General features: G+C 54.3%; 1 protein-coding gene across 1 annotated transcript in view; it reads left to right on the top strand.

The window, feature by feature from the left end:
• The window catches only part of LOC102851417 (ferritin light chain-like), a 31,514-nt gene extending 22,036 nt beyond the window's left edge, over positions 1-9,478 (top strand). Inside the window, exons 2-3 of the mRNA XM_006889730.1 lie at positions 3,880-3,982; positions 9,247-9,478. Of these exons, the coding sequence (XP_006889792.1) occupies positions 3,880-3,982; positions 9,247-9,478 (335 nt within the window). The remainder of the gene's footprint in view (positions 1-3,879; positions 3,983-9,246) is intronic.
• The last annotated feature ends 3,759 nt before the right edge of the window (positions 9,479-13,237 follow it).

Here is a 13,237-nt window from a genome sequence, read left to right on the forward strand (position 1 = left end):
AAAAAGAAATAAATAAATGAGCCAGTCCGGCTTTGAAAGGTCAGCTGAAGTCCAGGGGACAGGACTGAGCACACCAGGGTAAGGACTTAATGCCAGAGCCCTCTCCGTGGACTGCGCTCCCACCTTGGGAATGTCTCAGTCGCACGTTGGGCCCACAGCAGGGGGAGCTCTGAAGACTCCACCCAGCACAGTGTTAACAGTCAGGCTGGAAACCAGCAGACAAGGAGCCGGAGGGCGGGTCCACTCACGGGACACGTGGCCATTAGAAAGTGTCTTCTTATTTTTAGTTTAGCAAATTGATACTCATTTACTATTAGGTTGTTGTTATTTGCCGCTGTTGAGTTGACATCTGTAACTCAAAGCACCCCATGCATAACAGAAAAAAAAAATCCTGTGTGGCCTCGCGTTACCCACATTATTCATCGGGGTTAGTGCTGCTCACTTTGTGCTCCATGACGCCCTCATCCACTGAATGTGGGAACTGCATTCATTCTCTTCCTCTCCAGCCCATCACAGGAGCAAAGCTCCGTCCAGGTGAAGGTTCAGCCTATTCTTCCAGCAGGATTCATTGTTCTATCTTCCTCTTTCACTTATTGAGAAAGTGTCCTCTTACAGGCAGACCTCCGAGATAGCAAGTCCTTCCATCTCAAAGCCCTTCACTTCCTCACAGCTGCCAAGTCCATTCTCCATGGAGGCAACATTCTCACGGGTCCTGGGGTTCAGACGTGGACTCCTTGGGGACCTAAGCCTACCGCACCAGGGCTGGGACCTGCGGTCTGTCCCGACTCAACGGCTCAGGGACTTGGGTCAATCAGCATGACTTCCTGTGTGCCCCACTTCCAGCCACACTTCCACCAGGAGCTGCCCCTGGAAACATCTCATGTGCTTTCTGGAATCCAGTCGTTACAGTGAATGTACCTTATGATCCGACAGAGGATTAACGGACAGATTTCAGAGAGCTCCCAAGACTCATTCCCACTGAGTCAAACAGGCTCATTCTGCCCCCTGGGGGCCTCCCCACTGAAGGCCGCTGGGAGGACAGGACTTCATACGTCCTCACTTCAAGCCCACAGCGAACCTTGCCCAGGAGTGCCCAGTTCTCGCAACAGAGGAGGCCTCCACCAGCACCCGGTGGGGGACTCACAGGAGCCCTGAAGCAGCATGAAGCAAGTTCCAAAGGGCTGAAACTGAGTCTGGGGCCCTTGCTGGAAAGACTGTCTGTACTCGGGAGATTTCATGGTTGAGGTACTGAAAGGTCAACTTGGGGCTTCGGGATCCAAGGCCTGGCCCCCAAGCCCCAGATTGCACCACACCCCAGAAGCAGTTGTCTGCACACCGGGAATTCAATTAGAAGTGTGTTTGGGGTGGTAATAATTTTGTGGCTCTGATGGTCAGAGGGGGCTGCAGCCAGATGAAGCGGGAAGGGGTGACTAGACCCCACCCCATTCAGGGTCAGTCCACGAAGGCGTGTGATGACTCTTGTCGAGGTATTAATGAAATGCCTCTAGGTGCAAATAACGGTTTAATAGGTGTTACTTAACCAGCACGGCTCCCCTGCGCCCTGCTCCCCCTGCACCCCCAGCTGCTGCCACCCCCTCCTTGTTAGAATAAGTAATTAGAGTGTCGGAACACTCACTTTGACACTTTAATAAAGTGTCAGCCATCGCCAGTTTGGGATTTAATAAAATAAAATTAAATATTTATTACATTTTCCGTAGCATTGTATTTAAAACACACTCAACCGCCATCACCACCCCATATACAGCCCTCCCTCAGCACATCAGCCCCCCAGGGTCTGTGGCCCAGGACACTCCTCAGCACCTTTCAGAAGTCCAAAGATGAGCCTGATAATGGGATATGTGTGGCTAAGAGAGAAAGAAATCAGGCTGGAGAGAAAGAAACAGAGAAATAGAGATGGAAAGACAGAGGGGACAAACAGATTGGGGAGAGAGGGAAAGTCAGAGGAGAGACAGACAGACAGACAGGTGGGGGTAAAGAAGGACAGAGGGGGACTGAGAAACAGAGGGGAAGCAAGATGGAGAAGGAGGGAGAGAGACGGAGGGCGTGGAAGGGGGGAGAAGTGGGGGGGGAGATGGGGAGGGAGAAGGAAAAGGAGGGAGAGAGGAGAGGGGAGGGTGGGGGCAGCAGGAGGGCAGAGAACCTAGAGGCCCAGAGGAGCGAGTGACCAGAGAGGACAGGCACCTGTGTGGGAGTGGCAGGACCATGGGGGGACATGGAGGTGCATTCTGGTATCAGACCCATTTCTGCCTTTCCCACCTTCCAGTCCTTGCCCACTGCTCTGCCATGTCCATCAGGTCTCAGCCACGGCCACTGAGAGGCCTGGGGGACCACCCTGGAGAGAGAAACATGAAATGGAGGCCTGGGAAGGGGGCCCTCAGCCCTGGTTTCATGAAGATTTGGGGGTCAGAGGAGGCAGGGCCACTCAGTCTGTTCCACACACAGCGATGCCCCCACACTGCTCCCAAGGCCCTACACAGGGGTCCTTGCTCCTCCTTCCTCCTGCACCCCCTCAGCCTCCATCTGACTCCAGGGGTTCTGGGGAGCAGACTGTCATCTTTCTCCCCCAGGATGGCTGGTGGTCAGCGCCTTTCAGCTGGCCACCTACTATCAGAACAACTGTGTCGCTGTGCCTCTTAGAATAATCACATGGAGGTGGAAAATAGGGTCACTACCAGCAAGCAATCCTGGTGGAGCAGGGGCTGAACCCACCAGCTGCTCCAAGAAGAAATACCAGGCCGCCTGCTTCTAGGAAGATCCTCGGAATCCCTGTGGGCACCCCCCTTCCATCATCAGGCTCGACTGCTGGGAGCAGGAGCCACTTGAGGACAGTGGGCCCCACCCGAGGACAGTGGGGCTGGCCTGAGGACGGTGGGGCCGGCCTGAATGGTGGGACCAGCCTGAGGACGGTGGGCCTGGCCTGAGGACGGTGGGCCCGACCTGAGGATAGTGGGTCTGCTTGTTTATTTGCACTGACACAAGTTAAGGTCCCATTGGCTCAGGCCCACTGACCTCTCCTGGGATGAGCCACGTGGTGCACGGTCCTGGGTCCTCGAGTCATAGTTGTGGCTGCTCTGACAGTCGAGTTCAGGCAAGCTTGTCTCAGTTTTACTGACCCTTACTCTACAAAATGTGACAGATTCGCAGTACGAGGTTGAAGCCACATCACCAGTCTCCCAGGAGCGCCCCAGGTGGATTTCTTCCACATCTGCCTTGTTCATTTTCCCAGCAGGCCACAGCAACACAGTATTTTTTTGCCAACACCACTTTTAAAACCTCCTTGGAAGGGGACATCATGTTTGGAAGGGTGTCAGGTCAGGTGTCTCCCTGACAGACACGGGCCTCAGTCTCGCAGCCACGGGGTTCAGAGCTGGGATCCTGCAGGGCAGGCTGCCTCTTCATCCCACAAGGAGGTGCACTGATGGGCCAATCCTGGGTCCCTGTCCACACAGCCTCAGTGGAACAGGGTCTCTGGAGATGTCTCCTGGGCCAGGGTGGGTCCTAAGTTCACCTAAGTGGTGTCCTTACAAATGAAGAAGGAAAAGGGGAGGTGCCATGGGAAGAACAAACTACACGGGGCCACCAGAAGGGAAAGAGGGGACTGTCCCATGTCCCTCTGGAGGGCACAGCCCTGCCCACACCCTGATTCAGACTTCCAGCCTCCACAGCAGAGGACATTTCTGTTGTCCAAAGCCCCCAAATCAGCCGCTCTCGCTTGCCCTCAGTGAACTGTCAGACAGGGCAGCCCACCAGCCCCTCACACACTGGGAAACAAAGGGTCCAAAACGAGGGTGACTTGCCCAGGTCCCCAAGAACTGGGGGATGCTGGGTATGCACATCCGGACCCATTTCTGCCTTCAGAGCCCCTCAAGTCCTACTGCCCCATCCTCAGGGGCTCACCATGCCAGGCCATCACCATGGATGGAGGTGGGGACAGTCAGGGGCGCACAGCCAATGAGGTCAGGTAGCGGGTGTGGGAGCTGATCCCAGGAGTGTGGGTACCCCGGCAACCTGGCAGTGTGGGGTCCCCTGAGAAAGCCCTTGCTGATGAGAGGTTGGTGGGGTGGCTTGGGTAAAATGAGGTCACACACACCACGCAGCCTTTCTCTATGGAAGTAGGTGCTGGGGGGGGCACAAGTCCTCACCCCACCTGTGGGCACCAGACCTCTGAGACTTGTTGCCACAGCAACAAGCTCCATTGCTAGGAGACTCTGGGCCCCAGAGCCCAAGAGGGCTGAGCCCAAGCCAGGTGCTGCAGGGCAGGGACAGGCTGGGCTGCACTGTACCCTTCCTCTGCCCTCACCCCAGGAACCCCTCCTGCATCACGGAGCATGGGGCCTCTTCTGCTGTACCCCTGACAGACACCACCACAGTCACTGAGGGCATAGCTGCTGATGGAACCCCGCGGGGGAAATCCTTGCAGGCACCATGTCTGTGAGAACCACGCCGCTGTTGGGCTGTTTCCCCAGCCTGAGTAGAAGAGGGCCCAGGTGGGGGGTGGCTCAGACCTTTCCCTAGCACTGGTGTAACAACTACCGCGTCAACTACCGCAAGGGAGTGTCTTTAAGAAACAGGAATTCATTTGCTCACATTTAAGAGGCTTGAAATCCAAACTGAGGGCATCAGCTCTAGGGGAACCTTCTCTCTGTGGGCTCCAGGGAACGTCCTCGACTCCTTTCACCATCTGTGGGCCTGGCATCCCAAGAGACCTCCAGGTGTCTTGGTACCAGCCTTTCCAGGGTCTAAGAGATTCTCAGCTCAAGGACCCAGCTCCAGACCCATCTCTTCTCTTCCAGTGGCAGTCAGATCTCCGCTGCTTCTCGCTCCTTCTACCTCTTCTAGGCTGGTGGACTCACAAACCCTCGGGGCTGTTCCACTCTGTCCAGTGTGTCATGAGTCAGAGATGATGCCATGGAGCTGGACAGAGGAATGAGGGGCTCAAGACACGTTTCCTGTTGTCAGGGACCACCAAGCTGACCATGACGCAGACACCCAGAGGACAGCAGATCTCACCATCCCCTCCACACCCAGATTCATTGCTGTGTTCACTGTGTCAGTCCATCGCAATACTCAAGACACATCCTGGTCCAATCTCATGAACGTGACCATTCATTTCCAAATGGGGCCGTAACCAGAGACTAGAATTTACCACATAGCACGCAACTGAGGAAACTACCTCAGATCACAAAGTGGAGACAGTCACACAATACAGTACAATACAATACAGCACAGCACAATATAACACAACACAATACAATACAACACAACACAATACAATATAACACAACACAACACAATACAATACAATACAACACAACACAATACAATATAACACAACACAATGCAATGCAACACAACACAGCACAATACAACACAACACAATACAATACAACACAACACAATACAACACAACACAATACAACACAATACAATACAACACAACACAATACAATATAACACAACACAACACAATGCAATGCAACACAACACAACACAATGTAACAACACAATACAATACCATCATGACCCAGCCAAGTTGACCCGTATTTTGGGGGAAAAGGACATAATTCCCTCCATGACAAGCCTCTCTCCTCCACCTGTCCCCTCTGAGAAGTTGGCCCTGCCTGGACCCCTACATCAGCCACCCTGACAATCCCAGTTCCTTGGGAAGTGGGAGCCACTACAGGGTTCTTGAAGGAGGGTGGTCAGGAGGAATGCCATGTTTAGAGCAGGAGGTTAAAAAGTTTGGGAGCTAAGTACTTGTGGGGAGATGTAGAGACAATATGACAGCTATGTTGGGGGTCAGTGGAGATTCAAGGGTCTGTCTCCTTGAGTAGAGTCCCCCTACAACTCATTCCTCAGAAGAGAAGCCCAAACTCCCATATCCTCTAGGCCGGTCTTCCGACCTGTTCACGTGGCCCTCCCACCCAGGACTTCATAGACTTCACGGCGTCTGCCCCTCTGCTTGGACCACCCCCATCTCTCATCCTTTTCACCCACTGTCCCAGCCTCAGAGGGTCAGCAGGATCATCCTGTGCACTGGGACAGCTTCACCTCAGTGACCTCCGCCTGCCTAAGGCCCCTCAAATTCCAGAACCATTGCACTGCTCACTGATAGGACCGAGGTTTAAACCCACAGACACTCCGAGGGTGAGATGGGGAGTCTCTCCCCCACTTCTGCCTCGGAGCACAACTGTGGGCCATCACAATTCGGAATTGACCCAAGGGCCATGGGCTGGGTGTGGCTTTCAAAACAACAGTACTGTGGGTGGGACTCCTTCTTCCAAGGAGCCCTGCGGCACAGTGGTTAAGCACACAGCTGTCAGCTATTAAGTGAGCAGTTCGAACCCACCAGCTGCTTCATCATAGAAAGATGAGGCTTCCGCTTCAGGAAGGATCTTCTGCCTCACCGAGATCACAAGGAGGCAAGGTGGGCTCAGGGGTCATGGCTGTTGGTGGTTTGGGGGTTCTCCAGTTATGGAGCGGGAGACAGGAGACAGCTCCTTGTCCCAGCAGGTAGACAGTCTGCACTCAGGTGTCCAGACAAGCATGCAGGGCACTGATCCTAGACCTTCAGGCCACCCCAGCAGGTGAAGGGGCCTGGCAGGTCAGATGGCCGCCCCAGGACTGACCGGCCCTGAGGCTGGTGGAGACCATACTCTAGAAGCCCCGCTCCACCTCCTATGTCATCGCTGTTCACATCTTCACATCTTCAGCGCCCAGGGAGCTGGTCCCCAGAGCTGCCTCCTCGCAGTAGCCTGCAGGACTGGTCCCCAAGCCCTGGTTGCCTGGCAACCACCTCATGCAACCGGGCAACCGCCATCTTGGTCCCGCCAGAGCCTCTGTTTTTTCCACCACGTCAGCACCTGATGCCCCTGGAGCCAGGGCCTGGACTCCAGCTGACCCTCCTGGACCATGCCCAGATGCCGACCCTACAGTGCCTCCAGCCTGGAAGGTCAGAAGCCCATCCCACGGCAGGGCGGGTCCCTAGTGGTGGGATCCAGGTGCAAGCAGACCTTTCTCTGGGCAGGGGACCCCTCTGGCTGCACAGTTGACCTGAGCCGGTGGCATCCCAGGGTCAGAAGGCACTGGGCCCCTGGTCAGGCTCACATGGAGGCCACTGCTGGCGACCGGTCCCCCTCAGCACATCTGTGCAAGAAGGATCAGATGGCCTTCCCCTGGCTCCCCCGACTCCACCCCGTCTTAGCCTTCTCACCTGTTAGGGGGTCACACTGCCAGCCCCACCCACAGCAGGCGGGGAGGGGAGGTCCCTCATTGCTGATAAGTGCCTCTCTGTGACCACTGCTCTGGGAAGCCCACCCCCAAACCCAAGCCCATTAATCTCAGCCTTCAAGACCCCACCCGGGGCCCAGCTGCAGCCTCAGCAGAATGAAATGCAGAGCACAATTAGTACTTCATTAATAATCGATGAGATGCCAATTTACACGGGGCCTGGGGACACTACAGAATCAGGCTGGCCTGTGACAGGCGGAGGTTAGGTGCCAGCCTGGTGGAGAGTTCCAGAAGATGGGAGGCTGGGCTTGGGCATGTGTCTATGAAGGAAAGAGCAAATGAACGCAGTCTTCTGGACTGGCCGCAGGACCCCGTCTCCACACACCCCGAGGTCCAGCTGTGTGAGACCAGGATGGTCTTGTTCCTGTCCAGGGGCAGGGCCTGACTGTTCTCCCCAAGGGCCTTTCCCTGCCCCTCCCCAGGGGCACAATGGAGTGATCCTGGTTCCTCCAGCTGACTGCCGCCTCATCCTTTAAGGCTGAAAGTGGGGTCCCCTGGAGCGTTCCCCGCATCTGCCTCCAGCTATGCTGCCTGTGGCTTTGGTAACTTAGATGATGTGTGACGCCTGTCAGGTCTGTGCAGTCGTCATGCAGGGAGCCCTCGTGGCACCCCGGTTAAAGCCCCAAGTTGCTGACAGAAAGGGCAGCATTTCAAACCCACCAGACACTGAGGAGAGAAACAAGGCCGTCTGCTCATCCCAGCTCACGGCTCTGGAGTCACTGGGGGTGGGGGGGTGGAGTTCTGCTCTGTCCTGCAGGGTCAGGGCCTGGCCGATGTCAGTGGACGGACAGGTTCCCTGACTCTGACCCATTTGGGTAGAGACGCCACGTGACCCATAACCTGCAGGGACGCCAGAGTGGTGGTGCTGGCACCCGGGCCTCATCCATTGGGAGCCATCAACCTTTCAGCTGGTGGTCAAGCACTTAACCACCTGCACCACCACGGGCCCCCTAGAGGCAGTGGGGGCTGGCCAGGGGTGTTGCCAATGGCAGGGTGATGGGCTTGGCGGTCAGTGAGCCACCATGAGTGGGTGCCATAGAGGAGGAACCATCATGGGGCACCAGAGGGGAAGGTGCAGGCAGAGGGAGCAGCCTGTGCAAAGGCCCTGAGGTTGGAAAGGCGGATGGATGGAACTGAAGGACACAGAGGCCGGAGGGACAAGACGTGGGACAGAGAGGGAGGCCGGCGTGTTCCTGTCAGGTCCCTTGAGTCCTGTCTGCCTCACTGAGAGCCCATGGGAGACAGAACAAATGTCCGTCCTGGCCTGAGGCCACTGCTATGGCCAGCGTCTTCCCTCCGAGCCTCCCCTTTGCCCACCCTCAGCAGGGTCCAGGCCCTCCTGACGACTTGCCCCTATGGGCCCTCCTTGCTCTTCCTCCAGGACAGGAGGTCCAGAGGCCACTCAGTGTCGTCGCCAGCTCCACAGCTCACAGGCACTGGTCACTCCGCCGTCTTCTTTATTCATTGTCTAACTGTCAGATCTGGAAGCAGGAGCGGCATCCACTTCCAAAATGGCTTGCCTCCGGAAACTCTATGTATGAACAGTGCTCAGGCTGTTCGTTCATAGGGTCGCTATGAATCGTCTACGACTCGATGGCATTAAACAACAAACAACAACAATTGTCAGATGCATGGGAAGCAAGCCCTGCCCCCCGCACCCTGCGTAAGTGCCGGCAGTGCGCCTGCCCGGGGTGACTTGGCTTTCGATCTCTGCTGCCACCATGAGTGCTGACGGTGGACCCACGTAAGATGAAATCCTTGACAACTGGAGTAACTGCTCCATCTCAGGACACGGCCCGTTTGCTCAGTGATGTGCTTCTTGTTTTCTTGACGTTGAGACGTGATTTGGCGGGAAGGCTGCTGTGTTGGATCTTCTTCGGCAAGTTTGAGCTCTCCTCACTTTCAGCAACACTCTGGATTGCCCTCTGGGTACAGAGGAAAGCTGCCAGGCCTGGCCGGGGACAGATGTGGCCTGGACCGGCCGCCGCAGGAGACGCGGGAGGAGCTGTGCAGTGGGTGGCGGGAGTGGGGGCGGTTGGCTTTCACCACCACCCACATCTGTAACAAGACCCCCAGCGGGGGTCACACGGGGCGTCTCCAGTTGCACCCAGAACCCAGATCCCTCACCGCTTCCCGCCTGCACCCGCCACCCTCACCACAAGATTGAATTTACAATGGACTCTGACACATTTAAGTCCATTTATTGCAAAATTACTTTTCAATAATTACATCACTGTGCCGGCTGTGTTGCATAATGAAATTAGCATGAGAGATATTAGAGAGAATATAAAATTATAAGAAATATTGAAATACCTCTCTCTCATCTGTCTCCACAAGCCCTGTAGTTTAACCGGGGAAGCCGGGCACCTCACAGAACTCCACGAGTGTCGTTTTATAATGTCTCTTGTATAAATTAATTATAATGGTTATTGCAGCCTCACATTATTGCATTGAAAGTTCCCTCCACTCGAGTCTTTTAGGGGGCCCTGGGTGGGGTTCTGAGTCCTCCGGGTACAGCCTGGAAAGGGTTCAGGGCAGAAAGTAAGTAAGGTCTGGGTTGGGGTCAGGCACTTGGGGGGTCCTGACCCTACAGCTTTCGAGCTGTGAGTTTTCAGCAAAGCTGGGGACTCTTCTGAGTCTATGCTTTCCTCAGCCGCTAGAAAAAGAATTTTAACAGAAAATCCCACTCCCTGCTTGGTTAGTAGAATCGAGGACAGCAAGACTTTGTCCCGCATATTTTAGGCAAGTGGTCAGTGGTGGGGCGGGGCTAGTCCCGGGAAGAGGGTGTCCTGCTGGGAAAAGCAGTCTCTGTCCTTAGATGTCCTCAAGGCCACAAGTCACTGCCACCCTGCAAACAGCAGGTCTAGACCCTGCTTGGTCCCGCACCGTCCTGACCGTGGCCATCATGTTCAAGTCCACTGTTGTCATCACTGTGTCCGTTCCTCTGGTGGAGGGTCTTCCTCTCCTTCACTGACCCCCCACCCTTCTCAGCCTGGCATCCTTTCCAAGGACTGTCTCCTCCTGAAGATATACCCAGAGTCAGACCAGGGAGCTTTGCCTGCACCTCCTGCAACACAGATTTGTTGATTCTTTGGTGGCCCAGGGGGTGCTGAATGCACCTCTAACCCCAGAGTTCCAAGGCACTGACGTAAATTAGAGGGTCATTAAAAAAAGAGGCCGAGCCTCATGGCAGAGCAGTGCAGGGAGGGGCTCACGCACAGCGGCGACTGGGCATGCATGGGGCCAGGCGGTGCTGTCATGTACGGGATGGGGGTGGTGGTGAGCTGCCCCCACAGCCCCCACAGCACGGCCTTCGCCAGGCACAGCTGAGCATGCGTTCAGATCTCACGGCAACGGCCGCTGAGTCGGGGCCCGGTCCTAATGACCTTGCTGCGTTCCGAGGCCATGAATCTCAACAAGAGGAGACTGCCCATCTTTCTCCCCTCAGTCTGGTCAGTGGATTCGAACTTCTGACCTTCCTGCCAGCAGCTCAGCATGCAATACACTGCATCAGGGAGCATCCCTGTACTGAGTGCTGTTGTCCTGAGCCGTCAAGTTGGACCCACTCACAACTGACCTCCTGGTGGGTTTTCAGAGACAGCACATCACAGACAGTACCCATCCTCCCCAGGGGACAGCTGGCAGATTCGAACCACCCGCCTCTTGGCTGACAGAGCAGCTCCTTCTGAGAGCTGTTGTTAGGGGCCTGTGACCCTGTGATCTGGCCCCTGCGCTGTCCTGCGCCGTCCTCATCATCCCTGACACACCGAGCCCGTTGCTGTGGTCACCGTGTCAGTCTGTCTCGCTGACGGCTTCCTCTTTCACTGCCTCCATCTTTCCAAGCATGATGTCCCTCTCCAAGGAACAGCCTCTCCTAGCAACATGGGCACAGTATGTGAGACGAAGCTTTATCACCTTTGCCTCCAGGAAGCACTCTTTCTAAGGCTGCACTTTCGATAAGCGACATCATGACAGATGGAGAAAAAACGGAAACTCTCAGAGACTTCTTCGTCTGACTCTGCTGCACCATCGCTGTACAACAAAACAGTTCTAAAAAGTGAACTGCTTAAATTAACATGATCTGTGTTTTTGTTGGTTTGTTATTTTAATTCAGAATCTTTTTACCTGTAATTTTCAATTGTACTTTGAGTGAAAGCTTTCAGACAAACTAATTTTCCATTCATCTCTCAGGGAGGAGTGATAGGGAATGGCAAAGGACACACTGACAAAGAAGATTAATCAGAACTGGCTTTGACAAGCACTGTGGCATTTGGACAAGAACAAACTGGGAGGAGGGTAGAGAGAATAGTGCAACAATGAATGAATGGAAACCCAAAATCTCTGTAAATGTTTATGAAAATTAATAAAATATAATTATAGGAAAAAAAAATAAAAAAAATAATTTTCCATTCAACCATTCACACACATTTTGGGTTACACTGAATACAATACATACAATCTCACCACACTCTCCCCACTTCCTCCCGGTGTCCTCATTTCCATTCATCCTTCTAAACTACCCCGTCCTGCCTGTGAACTTCCTTTCCGTGTAAATGCTGCCCTTTTAATCTCATGTGGCCAACTGTTCTAAACAGTACGTCTCTGGTTACTGTTCACAAAACAACACTAACCATTTCCACTGATGAAATTTCTCCAGGTCAAGGATTTGGGAGGGTGAGGTGGCCCTCTCTCAGGAAAGCACGAGGTTACAGGTGGAGTCAGAGAGGCAGCATCAGCTTGACCGGGGCTGGAGGACCCTCTTCCAAGATGGGGCACCCCTATGGCCGGTGAGAGAGCAGGGCCTGACCTCTCCACAGGGCTATCTGAGCAGCCCTCCTCCATGGTGGCCCCAAAGGTCAAGGTGGGAGCTGCCTGTCTTGCATGACTCCCCATCATTTCCCTCAGCCTCTGTCACTTCACAGGCCACCATCACGGGGAGCCGACACGAAGCCACACAGGTCAGGAGATGAGGCTCATCCCGGAGGCTGGCCAGCTCAGGTACAGTCCTCTCCTTGGGACAGCATGGTGACAGATCCCAAGAGCAGCCCCAAGTATCTGTCATCCTAATCCTGTTTCCTGAGTCCGCACCTGCCTCATCTACAGAACCTGAGGTTAGGGACCTGGTGGCAGCACTCATCCACCTGCTAAGAGTCAGCTTCAGTCGCTTCCGTTACAGACAGTTGTGCTGTCAAGGTGGTGCCAACGCCCAGATGAAACACTGCATCCTGGCTGCCCCACAACCTCCACGGTCACAGCAGCCACGACGTCGATCCGCCTCATCATGGTTCCTCTTCTTCGTGGGCCCTTCACCAAGCGTGATGCCTCCGGGCGCAGGTCCTTCCTGATAGCATGTCCAAACGACAAGTCTTGCCATCCCGCCTTGTAAGGAGCTGCCTGGTCGTGTTTCTTCAAGGATGGATTTATTCTGGAAGTTCGCGGCATATCCAGTATTCTTCATCAACCTAACTGTTGTTGTTAAGTGCCGTCAAGTCGTAGACGACTCATAGCGACCCTATGAATGAATGTCCTCAACACTTGAGTGACTTTCATCCTTTCTCCAGGTTCATAGGGTTTTCGGAGTCAAGCTATTTCAGAAGTGGATGCCATTCCTGCTTCCAAGCTTGTTTTAATTGGGGAGCTCCACCAAACACTGTCCACCGTGGGTAACCATTAATTGCATTTGACAGTGTCATGGTGTTCAGTATCACAGCAACCACGAGTTACCTCTGTATAGGAAATTGACAGACCAGTGCTGTACCACTTAGAAGAATGTTTGACCAACAATTAAAACCAGGCCTGAGGGCCGCAGATTAAAATCACCCACCTTTGGCTTGGTAGCATCACTTTCTATCCACTAGGCCAGCAGAGCTCTCTTGTTGTTGTTGTTGTTGTTGTTGTTGTTGTTGTTGTTGTTAAGTGTCATCAA

Source organism: Elephantulus edwardii, unplaced genomic scaffold (genome assembly GCF_000299155.1).
Source record: "Elephantulus edwardii isolate Elephantulus edwardi_28Jun2011 unplaced genomic scaffold, EleEdw1.0 scaffold00080, whole genome shotgun sequence".
NCBI classification, from domain to species: domain Eukaryota; kingdom Metazoa; phylum Chordata; class Mammalia; order Macroscelidea; family Macroscelididae; genus Elephantulus; species Elephantulus edwardii.